The sequence below is a fragment of the Bidens hawaiensis genome, unplaced genomic scaffold (assembly GCF_021521415.1).
Source record: "Bidens hawaiensis isolate Kalapana, Puna unplaced genomic scaffold, B.hawaiensis_p1.1 tig00039025_1, whole genome shotgun sequence".
NCBI lineage: Eukaryota > Viridiplantae > Streptophyta > Magnoliopsida > Asterales > Asteraceae > Bidens > Bidens hawaiensis.
The window spans coordinates 1-16,741 of NW_027496857.1; the positions used below are offsets into that span (position 1 = coordinate 1).

Consider the following 16,741-nt stretch of genomic DNA (forward strand, 5'->3'; position numbering starts at 1 on the left):
CACATAAATATCCTCGTGGTAGCAGTGTGCAATAAATGTTCTAACCCAATTCTTTATTATAATTGTTTACTAGAAGGTCCAGAACACTTGCTCCGGAACGTGTTAAGTGTACCTACAATGTCTGGACCCGAGTGCTGCAGAAATCCTCCGGTAATCTCCAAAGGCGAGGAATCCGGTGAAGTCTTGCAAATTGCATCACTCAGTTCCTACGTTTCCGGAAAGCTTGATTCGAAAATTGCAGTGATCCTTGTGTCTGATGTTTTTGGTAATCGAATTATTTGATTCACCTTATTAAATATTCTTGTTCATGTTCATCGTTATTCGTTATCTTAATGTGATAAAGTTTTCGTTCATATTTTAACAGAACATAAATGAACAAATACAAAACAAACGTATATGAACGAACATCAAACAAATATAAACGAACAAAGAAAATGAATGCATCCTTGTTCATTCAATTCGTCAATCCATTAGCCAAGACTAAGGGTAAAAACTAGGCAAACCGAGCACGAGCCCGAGCTCGACTCATTTTGATATCTTGAGTCATTTTTCAAGCTCGAGCTCGGTTCATTTATTTATTAATTAATTTATATAGATTTTTAATTATTTTTATATATTTTGAGAAAAACCTTAACAAAACTAATCTCGGCTCGAGCTCGTGTGCAGTATCTTGAACAACCCAAAGCTCGACTATATAGTACGTATGTGATTAATACATTATACATAGAACTATAGAAGTCCTCGTTAAGGCTTGATGAGCCTAAATGGTTTTCCCATACAAAGCCCGAGCTCGTGCTCAATAAATAAATGAGCTTTATATGAAGCTCAGGCTCGGCTCGAGCTTAATAATTCTCAGCTCGTTTCGAGCTTTTATCGATCAGATCTCGAGCAGCTTGGCTCGTTTACACCCTTAATTTTGTTGGTAACTTCATTGGAACAGTTATGTTAATAAAAGTTTTTTTTTTTGGTTCAGGTTATGAAGCTCCAAAACTGAGGTATTCTTGTAGCAAGAACAGCTTCTTAAATCTTAGCTCAACTAATATTGATAATCTAAAATTAGACATGATGTTAATTTGTTTGTTTAATTTAACTTTGCAGGCAAGTTGCAGACAAAGTTGCATCTGCTGGATATTATGCACTTGTTCCTGATTTCCTCAATGGAGACCCCATGACTGCTGAAACTAAGATAGATGACTGGATAATAAACCATGAACCTGTTATATTTTTATTCCACATCTTGTTATCAACTAAATTATTTTAATCCATTAAACAGAAAATTAAATACCATTTATACTTTTCTATATTCTTTATTATTATTATTATTAATTTTATTATTATTATTGTTATTATTATTATCATTATTATTATTATTATTATTATTTTGTGTATAGGAGCAAGCAGTTGTTGAATATGCTAGACCAGTTATACAGGCTCTTAAAGATAAGGGTATAACCAAAGTTGGGGCTGCAGGTTTTTGTTGGGGAGGTAAGAATTTAAATTGGTTGGTGTATAATGTTATTACTTGAATAAAAATTGGCTGATTCAACTAAATTTTTATTTGTTATTATTATTATTTTTTTATAGCTAAGGTTGTTGTAGAGTTAGCAAAGGATGCTGAAATACAAGTTGCAGCAATCTTGCATCCTACATATGTCACTTTAGATGATATCAAAGGTATAATGTCGGATTTATTATTATTATTATTATTATTATTATTATTATTTATTTTTTTTTGTGTGTGTTATTCATTGATTTTTTTAAGACTTTTGGGTTAGAAAATTCTTAGAATTTTTTAATCTTTTGTTTGATTTATATCATGGTTTTAGAGGTTAAGTCCCTATAGCGATATTAAGTGCGGAGTTGGACGAAATGAATCCACCTGAACTCATAAAAGAGTATGAAGCTGCTCTGGCTGCAAATAAGGTAATATTTCTAGCCAATGTTGAATTTTCAAATTTGTAAAAAAAAACTAACTTTGAAGTATATAAAAGTTATGAGTACATCCAAGCACTATTATTTACATCTATTGCAACTGATGATTATGTTTTTAATAAGGTTGAGCACTTTGTGAAAATATATCCTGGTGTCAACCATGGTTGGACTTCTAGATATAACGATGACGATGCAGCGGAAGTGAAAAACGCAGAAGAGGCTCAGCAGGATCTTGTGGATTGGTTTAAGAAGTATCTTTAGACAAATGTTTAAAACGTTATTCACGCAATAAAGAAATGATGCAGATGTTTGAGTTGTTCCTTAATAACTAAATAAAGTGTGTTTGAAGATATTAATGTCTAATGTCTAATAAAATGTGTCACATGTACTATTCATAAATATTATCTGGAATTTTGAACCTTTGAGAATTTGATGCAAATTCTAATTCAGAAAATATCTATATTGATTTTATGTTCATGTGTCGGATTACGTGATGCTCATATGTTCTAGTGATATACGGAGTAAATTGTAGTTGGATCCTTTTTTTAGTTAAATGATAAAATGAATGAAAGAAAAGTTATTGATTTAGGTGAAAAAGCGTAATTTTCATTTAATTATATAAACCAATTATGCATTCAATTTCCAAGGCACATGATAAATACAAAGAAAATTTAGGTCAATTTATGACATTGTAATTGGAATTCTGTTACGATTTATTCAAGACAACCGTCAATCTCCTAAGAACACAAGAGAAGAAGAGATAATAGACCCAAATAATAATTCTTTCTTATTCTTTTTCTTAAACAAGATTACAATATATAGAAAAACAAAGACATAAAAATAGAAAAAAATAAACAATAAGGAAACACAATTTGACTATAATAAGGAAACTAAATAAAAGATAAACTTAAATAATAATAATAAACTTATTATATTTAATAGGATTGTATCAATTCCCGACCCCTTGAAAACGTCCTTGTCCTCAAGGACGGAATTACGTCGCCATGGTGGTCGCCACTCGAGTCGTACAACGACAAGTGGGGCGGTCTCAACGTAGCACCATGGTGGCCGCCATTCGAGTCTTCCGGTGTTATTCAGGCCAATGTCAACGGACCACCACAAGGGGCGCAACATGGATCGCCTTATTGCACCTTTTAACGGTGTCGGCGCCAACGAGGTAATTGTATTGTTGTAAATTTGATTTGCATATTTAATAGCAATCAAAATACCATTCTGTGACTTATATTTACCAGTTGCATGCTCACCTAAGGTCACATCTTCCAATCCTTGAGTAACTTCCTCATTAACAATGGCTTCATGATCAGACTTCGCAATTGCATTGACGGAACTAGCGTGAAATTGAGTCAGCATTGCCGTAGTGAAATCATCACATGTGAGGAAGTCTGAACTCCGAAGCCAACCATTGAACCACCAGAATGGTTCATCATCGAAGGATTCAATGACATAGGGAAACCGCTCGTCGCCATAGATCGCGTAAAAGATAAAATATTGTTCAGCTTGAGATATCCATAGGGCGGGATTAGATCCAGTGAAACGAGGTAATAGTGGATGCTCCCACAAGAGTTCTTCCAAAGCCATATAGGCTAAGGCTCAATGAAAGCACCAATTGTTACGGTTTATTCGAGACAACCGTTAATCTCCCAAGAACACAAGAGAAGAAGAGATAATAGACCCAAATAATAATTCTTTGTTATTCTTTTTCTTAAACAAGATTACAATATATAGAAAAACAAAGACATAAAAATAGAAAAAATAAACAATAAAAAATCCAATTTGACTATAATAAGGAAACTAAATAAAAGATAAACTTAAATAATAATAATAAACTTATTATATTTAATAGGATTGTATCAAATTCAATCTTTTTGTTCGGTATATGAATTTACTAACTTAATGAATTAACTTGTATTGATTGTGCTTGTATTAATACAATGCCCAGGAGTGCATCGATCATATCACATGAAACATCGTAAATATTTTTTAGTCGGCCATAAAAATAATTACCTAATCTACAATAGTTAAAATATGTATATATAAATTTAAGTAGAGTAATTATATATACGAGTAGAGTAATTATGTAATTACATCATAGAGTAATACTCCATGATGTAATTACATAATTACTCTACTTGTATATATAATTATTTTACTTGATTATTAAGTTTAGCACGTTAATTTCATTTGGACGTTAACTTTCCCCTGTAAAATTTATATATTTAATGTTTGCAAGTACCATTTTAGACGTAAAATTCAATAGAGGTGTATAAACGGGTCAAACCTGTAAAACCCGACTTGATATGGACCCGTTTAGTGGTATTCTCAAGACCCTAGACCCGACCATATTATAAATAACCGGGTTTTATCAATTTAAGTCTCGCTATTCTTACCTGGTTTATGTAAAGAGAAAACTGTCAAACATGCAAGACGCAAACCGTACCCGTTTAATGGTATTTTAGGACCCAGGAACTAGAGGTGCACAAAAACCCGAACCCTAAACCGGACCCGAAAAAATCGGAACCAGGTTTTTTATACCCGTGTTTTTACTACCCAAACTCTTCCCCGACCTTACTCGTAGGATATGAATAGGGCAGATATTTAAGTACCAAACCCCGTACCCGGAACCAGACCCTATTTGTACCCGGTAATCCCATAAAACCGTAATCGGTTCCATACCTGGAACTGGGTTTTTCAAATACCTAAAAAGTACCCAAAAAAAGTGCAGCCCCTTCAAAACCCAATTTATACCCGAAAAATACCCATAATTGGGTTTTTCCATTCCCCGGTTCTATACCTGACCCAAACTGTGTATATAGAGTACGATTTTTGGAGACAATGCCCGACCCGAACCCGTCCCGGGTATAACAATACACGTTTTCATACCTGAAACTAAGAGCATTCCCATTAGGTTCCCTATTTCTATCTCCATCTCTAAAATTTAAAGAAAACGTCTAAAAATGGCTCCAATCCATTCCCATTCCCCATCTCCAAACTCCATCTCCAAATTTTAACAAAATGCTACAATAGATCTCCAAATGTAGAGCAATGTCAAAGTACTCCATTTCCAACTCTCTCCTTAATAGTTTAAGATATAAATGGAAGAAAGAGAAATAAATAATAAGAAAAAGAATATAAAGATAGAAATGGAGAATGGGTTGGGGGAGGTTTTTAAAAAATGATATATACATTTAAAAAATTATGGTTTTTGGTTAAATTTTAAAGATAAATATTAGAAATAAAAAAACTCAATTTATGCACCTCTGGAACCGACCTTGTTATAAATAACCGGGTCGGGTGGGTCTTAAATTGAATATAAAATTAGGGTTTCAGCTTTGAACTTCATCTTCTTGAATCTTTGAATCGATCTGCAAATACATCATCAAATCATGCCTCAGAGACACTCGAAGAACAACAACGATCTCGCCTACTTCACGTATGACGAGAAGCGGAAGCTGGGTTACGGTACACAGAAGGAACGCCTCGGTAAAGACTCCATTAAACCCTTTGTCGCCTGTTCTCTCTGCTTGAAACCCTTCATCGATCCATTGTGCTGTCAGAAAGGCCATGTGTTCTGTAAAGAGTGCATACTCGAGTGCTTGTTGTCCCAAAAGAAAGACATCCAAAGGTAATTGCTTTAGGGCTAGGGTTTCAGAATTAGTTGAATTATTGTGTTAAAATTGACTTCAATTAAGGTTTTGAGATCATGAATTAGGGCTAGGGGTTGAGAATTGAAGCTGATTAGTTTATATTTGAGTTGTTTTATGGTGATTGAGTTGAACCCACTAGGCTTGTAAACGAACACGAATGGATCGTGTTTGTATTCGTCTGTTTAAGTTTAACTGAATAAATGATTGGACATGATGAATAATTAAAGGAACAGTGTTTTCTTGTTCATGTTCGTTTGTTAAGAAACTGAACGTGTTCGTTCGTTAACAGTATAAACAAACGTGTTCGGTCCGGTTATTAGCCTAAACCCAGTTAATCTGTTTTATTAACCAATCAGTTTTGGTTGATCGGTTCAGTTTATTAGGCCACCCGTAGTGGGCGCCTTGTTTGGGCGACGGTGGGCGAGAACAACCCCCCCCCGGCCGAATTGTGGGGCGATTAGAGGGGAGGGGGGGGCAGGGTATTTGTCGCTGCTTGTGTTGTTTTGTTGTTATTATTATTATTTATTATATTGTGTTTGTGAGAGATATAGTATATACTCCAACACCATTACACCTCAAAAACAAAAACCTACCCTTTGCTGACTGGGCGCCACACGGCGCAAATCGCCCCATTTTTTAGCCCCTCCACTACACATAGCCTTAGGTTATCTTTTTGGTTTTCGGTTTTTTCGGTAATTAATCAAAACCAAACGGGGGCTAAAACTTTTGCTTAGACGTTCATGAAATGGAGGTATAAATAAATGAAATGAAGGTATAAATATGAAACGTTCGGTTAATTTTGGTTAATCGAAGGTACATAAAAAAACAATAACCGATTGTCGGTTAATTTGGTTAATTTTGGTTTGGTTTCATCATTTTTCGGTTCATATTTGGTTAATCGTTCGGTTATTGCTCACCCCTGCCTAAAATTATTATCCTTTAAATTAACGTTCACGAACATAAATGAACAAAGGAGACATGTGTCATGTTCGTTCGCTTAACTAAATTAACAAAAGAATTTGTTCATGTTCGTTCGTTTGTTAAATAAATGAACTTCCTTGCGAACGGGTTCACAAACTGTTTCCTGAACCTTTGGTTCGTTTACTTGCTTAGAATTCACCATGTTAAAATTGACTTCAATTAGGGTTTTGATTGTTACTTTTTTATGTCTACTATTGGTAGGTGTTAGCTTCTTAATGTAGAAAACATGTATGATTTCCTTCAGCTTAAACTGTTTCTTGATCATATATCGTTCTTACAGGAAGCTAGCTGCACACACATCTCAACTAAAGCAAGAAAAAGATGAAGAAGCCGAGAGATTAATGCTACAAAAGGCTAGAGAACTGGATGCATTCGATCAACAAAACCATGGCGCGCTACCACAATACAGTGACAAACACATCAACCGGGAAACAAACGGTTTCCATGGAGCGAACAGTGTTAAAACCACAGCTTTTGAAGAAGAAGCACTAAGAACCATGAAAGCGTTCTGGTTACCCTCTGCAACACCCGAAGCTCCGGTCAAAGTCAACGCTCCAACCACCTCCACAACGTGCCCGGAAGGTAAAGAAAAGCTTAAAATGAAATCACTTTTCTCTATTCACTTAACCGAGGATAAAAATGGTGAAAAGAAAGCTACAACCTTAGATAAAACATATATTTGCCCGAGTTGTAAGGTGACATTAACTAACACATTATCACTTATCGCCTTAAGTTCTTGTGGGCATGTGTTTTGTAAGAAGTGTGCGGATAAGTTTATGGCGGTTGATAAGGTTTGTTTAGTTTGTAATAAGGCCTGCAAGGATAGGAACTTGATTAATTTGGAGAAAGGTGGGACCGGATTTGCGGGTCATGATGATAATCTTGAAGCTAAAGACTTTAAGCATTTAGGAAGCGGTTCGGGTCTAGGGTTAGTGAGGCCTCCAACAAAAACATAATGCTTGGTACTTCTTGATGGTTGCCAGTGTTAAGGTGATCTGTGTAATTTGGTGTTTTGTTTCTTGTTTCTGCAACAAAAACATTGATATTTTTCATAACTGCTATGTTTGAATTGAATTTTCAGTTATGATCTCTTTGTTATCATTAAGCTTATTGATTTATGTTCACATATATTGTAAATTGGTTATATGAATGCTTTATTACTTTATTTGTGGTTCAGTTACAAATACAATAGTCTTAAATCATCCTGTGGCAAGCCATCTTTAGTGGCGTAGGCGGATCAGAGTATGCGCCATCCGCAATCTGACTGTAAACCCATTTATTAGCCGCCTCTGTAAAGTGAATCCCGTCCCAAAGGATCCGTGATGACGGGTCTTCACAAGACTGCGCAGGCACAGTTTCTTTACCATTCACCATTTTCGTCCAACCGCACCTCATTGCATTGTTGAAGTTGTACTTTCCTCCATGCCCACAGCACACCAAGAACGGATTACCAAATCGGCAAATCCTGTGAGTTCGAATTCAGTATCAATGACTTTTTTATTTTTAAATTTAAACTCGGTTACTATTTCATAATTTTATCGCTGGAGTAAAAACCTAAACATACCGAGCTTTTCTGCCTGGGCAAAGAGTGAATACTTTGCTGAATAAATATCGACATAGGTAATCGCAGCCAAGTGAAGGTCCTTCCGGAGTTGGACTACGGCTTCCTTGAGTTTCGTGTTAAAGTACTGTGAAACTTCGTTAAACGGGGCGGCACAACCATGTTTGTCCACCTGTGCCGCCATGATCACCTGAGTATCCAAAATATATGGCAAGCATCCAACCGTCCCCGTGTTGTGTATCCAAAACGCTCGGCCACCAAGAGCGTACACTTTCTGTTTTTTTTTTCAAAACGCGTCAATTAATGTTAGGTGGATTTAGGAGTAAAATATTACTTTTTATAAAAAACAACCTATGAATAAAAAGTTGTTTTGACCCCCCACCTTAATGGTAGTTGTAAACTCGGATATAACATCGGGAATGTAGGCTTTAACTTGTTCGATAGACATATTAAGCTGAATGCCAGCGGTGAGATCGTTCCCGCCTATGTCAAACGTGTACAACGCGCTTGAAAACTTGTACTCTTCCGGGAACATGTTCTTAAAGATGTCTCCTGCACCAATAGCCGGTCATGTTGTACCAAAATAAATGCATGTTGTACAAGTCTCTTACGTTAAGGAGTAAAGAACGAGTACCTTTTTGACGAATTATTTGGGACCGTTTTAAGAAATAGGAGAATTGTTCGTACTGGATATCCAAGGAAATCGGGCTATACCCGCTTTGGAAAATGGTGGTGTTTTGACGCCGGATTGTGGACCCCACGGTTGCATAATTGGCGTCATGGGTAAAGTTTGTGCCCATAGAATCCAGATATGCACTAAGATAAGGTATTCCTAACCCTTCGGCTGAAATTTTATATATTAGAAAATTATTAAAAATAAAGAAATTGATTTCAATTGTTTTCTCACATTTAGCATTATGCCATTATAGCAATATAAACGAACCGAACATTCATTGAACTGTTCTACAAAAAGCTAGTTTATGCACGTTTATAAACAAAAGAAACATGAACAAAAAGTTTTGAAATATTAATTAATTGAACAAGTGCCATTTGTTCATTTTATATTTGTTTATTTTGCTTTGGATTACTTACATTTGTTAATATATTTTTTTTATTTACGTTCGTCTATTTACATCAATGTTGTAAAAGTAGGTCTACAAGGCCGAGTACTCACTACAAGGTACGGTGCCGATGAGAGTTTCTTTAACTCCACCTAGTTACTAAAAATTGGTCAAAGGTGGTCAACATTAGCCTGAATCACAGTTAGTCGGTTAACTTGGGTCTATTTTGACTTAAAATATACACCATAATTCGTATTTCTATAGTATTAAAGAACGGATATCATTATTTTTAATTAATGATAACATTTTTTAGAATAATTTAGTGTTTAAAAATGTATTTCTCTTATTTATATTGATATCCATTTATTTTGTTATAAATATTAGTAAATTTATGATATTTGAAATATATATATTACCCAAAATCTAATTTTCTTTATATTTATCATGTCCGAGTACTCCCCGAGTACTCCGAGTACTCCCTCCAAGGGGGTCGGCCGCCTAGGGACCTCCTAGCGACTTTTGCAACATTGATTTACGTATTCACTTATTATTTATAAACGATACTAATTTGCCCATTAGGAGTCAACTAACGATTTGAATGAACGAACAAGACCACGTTCATTCTCTTCGCTCATTTATATTCTTTAATTGTCTTCATTTACATTCATTTATGTTTGTTCATCGACGTTCTTACATATTCATTTATTATATTCCTTTATAAACTAGCGAACATAAACATGTTCATTTTCTTAACGAACTGGACATAAACAATATAATATGTCCATGCAAAAGTCTCTATTTACATGTTTATAGTTAAATGAACGAACATAAACATATGATATTCTCAATACGCACCTATGAAATCAATTACAAGACGGCCATCACAAACACGGCCAGCCGGAGAATGGAAGTACGTTTCTCCGTTGGGCGGAGGAGAGGCCGGTTGTCCAAACATCGCCGTTAAAGCTCCGGTATCGGAGTTGGAATCACCAAAGTTAAACACGGCTGGAAAGTTACACTCCTGCAAAGATGATATAGAGACTGGAAGTAATAATAATAATAATAATGTAACATGAAGTATTAGCTTACACAATTGTTCCATTTCAAATGGTGATATTTGCAATTGAGAAAGCAGAAACTATAAAAGTCAAGAAATGAAAAAGGAGATGTGTTTGAATTTTCATCTTGTTAATATAATATGAATAGCTTTATAATAAGTAAAGTTGAATACAGCAGTCAAACTCTAAAAGTCATCATCGAACCTTATGCATGAGATTTTTTTATATTTTTTTTAATTATAGAAATCTTTAAATCATAGACATGTTATAATTATCTCATTGTCACCGGACCATGCGAATAGTTTTGCTATGAGTGTGAATATACCAGGTATAACTGGTTGGTTGTTTATACCAGATTATCAGTGTATTTGTTGCGAAGATAGTTTTTTTTTTATTATATCTTCTTTTAGTAAATACATAATCAACTAATCAAGATCAAGGTGTATCAACATGTTAGGGCCGAGAAAAAATGGGCCCTAAAATATTGATAAAAAACATTATGTCCCTGGAAGGGTGGACCTTGGAGAGAACCATTCCAGATGTCGGTGCTACATTATGAATTTATAAGAAATGTGAATAGACAACACATTTTGAGACTAGAAACTCGCCTAATCCCATCAGAACTTAATAATTAAACTCATCTAATCCCAATAGTTTTGTGGTTCAGATACAAATACAATAAATCCCGTCTCAAATGATCCAAGGAAATCGGGCTATACCCGCTTTGGAAAATGGTGGTGTTTTGACGCCGAATTGTGGACCCGGCGGTTGCATAATTGGCTCCATGTGACACCACTTATCGAGAACATTGCTTCACATGTTTTTTTGTCTCAGCAAAGACACTCTTCCACTCGCATAAAATCAAGATCATGGCTATATGCTATAAAATATTTTTATAGAAATTGTTTTTTTCCCATTACAAATTAAACAAACATGATTTAAGTTAATATAACAATAAAAACATAAGAGATTTGCATATATAACAATAAAAACAATAAAACACAACCATTGGATTGAATCTTATATACAACAAACTACACCAGCCTCCTATATTTCTATCACATTCCAATAATATTATATCAACAAATCACCACACCACCTCCAAAACCAAAACAAGAAATTATAATCATCAACTTAAAACACATCCGATAACCAAACCAACAAACAAATCATCATCTATTCTTAAAGAAGCTAAAATCCCAACGTTTTAACAACCCGTCCATTATGTTACTAGACGGGCTTCGTTCAACTGTCACCGTGGCTCTGGTCCCGTCCGACATGTCAGCGTCAGACGAACTAACAACAGATGCTGATGGTTGTTCTGCTTTGGTCGGACATGTCATGTCAGCGTCAGACGGACCAACAAATGGTATCATATTTGATGATTGTTCAGATGAGCTGCTGCTGCTGCTGCTTGCTGTTGAAGCACGTGTAGTAGTATCGGTTTTTGTTATTGGGCTGTCATTGGTTACGGGTGACTTGTCGTTGCCAGCTGGCGGTTGATCAACAGGTGGTTGTTTTGGTTCTAAATCTTTTAAAGACAGGAGTACGGCTTCCATGAGCATCTAAAAAAAAGATTAGTATTTAAAAATACAGTTTTAAAATCATATTTATTACCTTATTAATAATTTATCAAAAAAAACAAGGAACAAAACAAATATATCAAAGTAAACCCAATCTGTTTGACCTGTGTTAAAACCATACCAGCTTTGACCGACCTGTGTTAAAAAAGTATCAAATTTGACCTGACCTGTGGTAAAAAAAAAGTACCAATTTTTTACCCGGCCCGCTTGAGGCGATCTGTGTAAAAAGTACCAATTTTAACCTGACCCGTGTTAAAAAAAAGTACCAATTTTTTACCCGGCCCGTTTAGAACCAATTTTGAGCCGATCTGTGTAAAAAGTACCAATTTTTGACCCGACCCGTGTTTAAAAAAAGTACCAATTTTTTACTCGGCCCGTTTAGAACCAATGTTGAGCCGATATGTATAAAAAGTACCAATTTTGACCCGACCCGTGTTAAAAACATACCAACTTTGACCGACATGTGTTAAAAAAAGTACCGAATTTGACCTGAACCGTGTTAACAAAAAAGTACCCATTTTTTTACCCGGCCCGTTTAGAGCCAATTTTGAGCCGATCTGTGTAAAAAGTACCAATTTTGACCCGACTTGTGTTAAAGAGCACCAATTTTGACCTGACTCGTTTTAAAAAGAAGCAATTTTGACCCAACCCGTGTTAGAAATAACCAATTTTGACCCTCCCGTGCTAAAAAGCAGCAATTTTGAACCAACCCGTGTTTAAAAGTATCAGCAACGTTGACCTGACCCGACCCGTGATAAAAAGTATCAACTTTGACAGGACCCTTATAGCTAAAAAACTTACCCTTTCTTCTTCCTCAATATTGCATGGCAAGCCTTCAATATGTTGAAGCGGGTACTCCACATATTCTTGCTCATCTGCTGGTGACGGATTGTAAGGATGGCCATTAGAAAACTCAAAGTTGATCATTTTAGAAGATGACGGAATAGGTCCTGTTGCAGTTCCTTCATCCTGAAGAACAATAATATTAAGTAAACGCATTCTTTTAATTCGCAAAAACACAATTTTTAAAAAGAATAATTCGCTATCTAACCGAACATCAGAAAATGATCAGTAAATTAAACTGTAAAATATATAACAATAAAAATAAAATAAAATAAAATACCTCCGAATTGCATTGTTTCTCTGTTGACGGGATATCAGAAGGGACCTAAAGGTTGATAGAAAATTATTATAACATTCCATCAAAACGAAAAAGAAAATTGTCAAAAAGACGAAAAAACACATGCGCATGTTTGTTGCAATTCAAACAACCAATTATTACCTCAGTCTTGCTCATTGGCCTTTTAGACCTGAGTTGATTTATTGCATCCTCTGTGCTACTGGATGCTGCATGACATACATATAACAAAAAAGATTAACTATTTTTTTTTTTTGATATATGAAATAAGGATTGAGATCATATGAGAACTATTTTGATATTGAGAACCATTTTGGACCACAAAAAATCATAAAACAAAAAAAAACGCAAAAATAAAAAAAGTAGAAAAACCAAAATTTTTATATATCATCCTAGTTTCATTAAAAAAAAACCCCCCGTCTCGGTTTAGCTAAATTATACATATATGTATAATATGTACATACATGTTTTTTATACACATATGTACAATTTAAGGTAAATGATAATGTACATATGTGTACCGTTACGTAACTAGAGATTAAATGAAATTATACACGTGTAAAATACAAAGTTTGTTTTTATGAAATCGGAATGAAATATAAGAATTTTGGTTTTTTTACCTTTTAAAAATTTTTGTTTTTTTTTTTGTTTTATGATTTTTTTAGTGGTCCAAAATGGTTCTCAAAGTTCTCAATTTTCAAATGGTTCTCTTAGGATCCTTACCCTATATAAAACCAACTCAATATAAATACCTTGAGGTGTAACTAAATAGCCGTCTTCATATCCAACTCCATGGATTTCCTGCAACTACACACCGATTAAAGCTTTTAAATATCATAATTTGCAAAAAAAAAAAAAAAAAAAAAAAAAAAAGAGGAGGAGAAAGACAGATAGAGTGAGAGTAATATATACACTGCTAAGGTAATCAAGAGACGAATCAAAGAAGTTCCCTTTAATTTCATCTTCCGGAGGATGCAAGACGTTATGGAAAAAGATATTTATAGAATCAAAATAAAACTGGGGACGCGGCGAGTTGTGATCTCCCTCGAATTTAATGATATTCTTGTCACCCTGTCAAGATATAATAATAATAATAATAAAAAAAAAATTTAAATGTAAAAAATCTGTAATTTATGCAAGTTAGAAAATTACCATATAAGCTTCATAAATACGATCAGAGTGATGCGGTCGTATAAAATCATCATCGTCTGCATGGCCAAACAGAGCGGGAACAAAAGAAGATTTTGCAGCCTGTAATTAAAATACCCGTATAAGTTTTTTTTACAAGCGATCAGTTTAATAAAAATATGTTTTGTAACCTTTATTGTATTCAACTCCACAATGTCGAATTTTGCCTTTTTAAGAATCGCTCTTCGCATGTACTGAATAGCAAACTTGACCTAAAAATAGTCAACATAAAATTAATTTGTGTGACGCATTGCTATGATTTGTAAAAACCGGAGACATTAAATTATTAATAATAATCTTACAGTAAACTTGGGAAGGCGAATTTTGTAAGCGTCCACGAGTTCCATCATTAAATCAACCAAGTCCGAGAAGGGACTGTCAAGAACCATTCCCGCAATTGAAGGATCATCGGCTCCATACATCAGGCTGACACCATCAACATTCTAAGTCAACGGTTCTTTTTTAAATTAAGCATATTTGTATCTTTGACTTGTTAAAGTCATCATCTTTGACATTTGACGAACTAAATGACATTAACTGTTTTTTTATCTCTCTGGCAGACTGTAAAATTAATAAACATTTATATTACCTTGTGACAGCACCCATTGATCGTCCCCAAAGGCCGATTAGTGATACATTTCCATCGGACCGCAAATAATCTACCGCGGATTTCAAGTCATCTTTCTGAAAATATAACAAATATTACATTAAGATACAAAAAAAAAGAAAAAAGAAAAAACAAAGGTAATAATTATTTTATAAAAAATAATATTATAAATTCACTTACTTCATACCACCCTAGACTGACATGCTCTCCACCAGATAATCCCGAGCCAGAGAAATCAAGTGTAAACACAGTAATATTTGATGGCAATAATATTATAGCAGCTTCACTAGCATCGGCTCGGCTTCCACTGCCATGTCATCACATTAGACATTCAGTGAATTAGAATTAGTTCTTGGTCAACATCAGAAAAATGCAAAAACGTACTCTACGTCTCCACCAGACTTAGTCTTTCAGATACAAACAAAGATGCATATCCATATTTGGTAGCATGTCATCATCATAACATATATTAAATTTGAGAATCAATGTTTTTATATATATTTTTGGTGGCGTCTCTATTGATTTGGATGTTGTAACAAGTTACTGACATTTATGGTATATTTTATTCATCATATGGGCTTCGTTGATTCTTTCTTCGAATTACTTATACCATTTTTAGAATCTTCTTCATGTCCTCTAGCCTCTAGGTATAACCGTATAAGAGATTAAGTTTGAACTACATTTAGATTCAAGTTCATATTTTGAACTTTTAACCGTGAAGATCACGTTAAAAATTAGGGTTCAAAAGTAAATGAATAAGCTTAACATGTATGTCACTAACCTGTTTCCATGGCAGTATATTACACATGGCAGCGGTTTTTCTTCGGGGCTAACAATAGGCAAGTAATGACTACATTTAAGAACATCTTCTCGGCTATTTACAATCTGCAATTTCAAAAAAAAAAACCCTTAATAACCACAACCGAAATCACTTAAATTAATCGTTTAATAACTAACACCTTTAGCATCTTCTTTGCATCTTAAATAAAAAGCTTTCCACCATGTTTCAAAAAAAAAAAAAAAAAAAAAAAAAAAAAAAACCTTCAATATATGAACAAAAGTTACCTCTATATCTTTCCTTTGAAACCATTTTCCTTTAAGCATAAATTCTTGATCTAGTAAATCATTGTTTGGCTCATACTCAGCTCTGCCATCAAATAAGATATATATATCATGCCATGTATGCAACTATAAATTATGCTCATTTATACATAAACGTGCTTGAATTATATAAATCTATAGGTATAATAACATAACATGTACATAACAAGCATAACCACACTACAAGAACTCCATTGAATCAATTATCAACTTAATAAACAAAAACCCTAAATACCCAATTGAAAAAAAAAAAACAAAATCAGTACCAAAAAAACCCTAAAAAGCTCAAAAGTTGAATAAAGCAGCCGACTTTACGAATCTTGAAGACAACCCATAAAAACCCAGATCAGAAATTGGGATAAAAAGTAAAATTGAATGGTAATAATAATAATAACCTGGGTGGACGAATGATGAAGTTGATGAGCTGTTCCATAGATAAAGATTGGATCTTTGGGTTGAATTTCAAGATCCCAAGATGAATAATAATAATAATAATAATAATAATAATAATAATAATATGTGTGGGTTGTTCTTGTTTAAGTCATAGATGATTGAGTATACTCAGATTTGAAAATTGAGAGACAAATTTGAGTGTTTTTTGATCGGAAAGAAAAGAGATTAATTTGGTAAAGGGGATTTTGGGTTGGAAGAAAGAATTGTGAAATGTGAAAATAATAATATTAATGTCAACGATGGGTTTGTGTTTTCCTTTTTTTTTTTTGTCTAACCAAATTTTCCCAAATGGGAGCTATATGCTTTTTATGTCATCAAAGTTATTCAAAGTATCTTTTTTATGTTCATTTTTATAGAAATTTGTTTTACAAAAGTTCACTTTTTTGTTATGTTTTAAAAATCGGTTTATAACA

The 16,741-nt window shown here is 34.1% G+C and overlaps 3 protein-coding genes and 1 pseudogene across 4 annotated transcripts; 2 read left to right on the plus strand and 2 right to left on the minus strand.

Moving 5' to 3' along the window:
- Positions 1-84: 84 nt before the first annotated feature.
- Positions 85-2,285, plus strand: LOC143590861 (endo-1,3;1,4-beta-D-glucanase-like). The gene is made up of 7 exons (XM_077071212.1): positions 85-265; positions 974-995; positions 1,099-1,216; positions 1,392-1,485; positions 1,585-1,680; positions 1,832-1,923; positions 2,056-2,285. Exons 1-7 carry the CDS (start codon positions 118-120, stop codon positions 2,191-2,193), a joined length of 708 nt encoding a protein of 235 aa, XP_076927327.1. The 5' UTR covers positions 85-117; the 3' UTR covers positions 2,194-2,285.
- Positions 2,286-5,232: 2,947 nt separating this feature from the next.
- On the plus strand, positions 5,233-7,567 carry LOC143590862 (E3 ubiquitin-protein ligase CSU1-like). The gene is made up of 2 exons (XM_077071213.1): positions 5,233-5,575; positions 6,859-7,567. The coding sequence occupies exons 1-2, from the start codon at positions 5,337-5,339 to the stop codon at positions 7,532-7,534; spliced, it is 915 nt and encodes a 304-aa protein (XP_076927328.1). The 5' UTR covers positions 5,233-5,336; the 3' UTR covers positions 7,535-7,567.
- Positions 7,568-7,755: 188 nt separating this feature from the next.
- LOC143590864 (GDSL esterase/lipase At3g26430-like) lies at positions 7,756-10,377 on the minus strand (annotated as a pseudogene). The gene is made up of 5 exons (XR_013145564.1): positions 10,056-10,377; positions 8,774-8,983; positions 8,522-8,691; positions 8,139-8,413; positions 7,756-8,043 (listed from the first exon to the last, which is right to left on the minus strand). The product of XR_013145564.1 is annotated as a GDSL esterase/lipase At3g26430-like (transcript).
- An 874-nt stretch (positions 10,378-11,251) lies between these two features.
- Positions 11,252-16,371, minus strand: LOC143590852 (uncharacterized). The gene is made up of 14 exons (XM_077071201.1): positions 16,271-16,371; positions 15,840-15,921; positions 15,556-15,659; positions 14,955-15,081; positions 14,757-14,851; positions 14,470-14,593; positions 14,299-14,379; positions 14,132-14,230; positions 13,892-14,050; positions 13,732-13,786; positions 13,124-13,188; positions 12,965-13,009; positions 12,643-12,810; positions 11,252-11,823 (listed from the first exon to the last, which is right to left on the minus strand). Exons 1-14 carry the CDS (start codon positions 16,306-16,308, stop codon positions 11,431-11,433), a joined length of 1,635 nt encoding a protein of 544 aa, XP_076927316.1. The 5' UTR covers positions 16,309-16,371; the 3' UTR covers positions 11,252-11,430.
- Between the last annotated feature and the right edge of the window lie 370 nt (positions 16,372-16,741).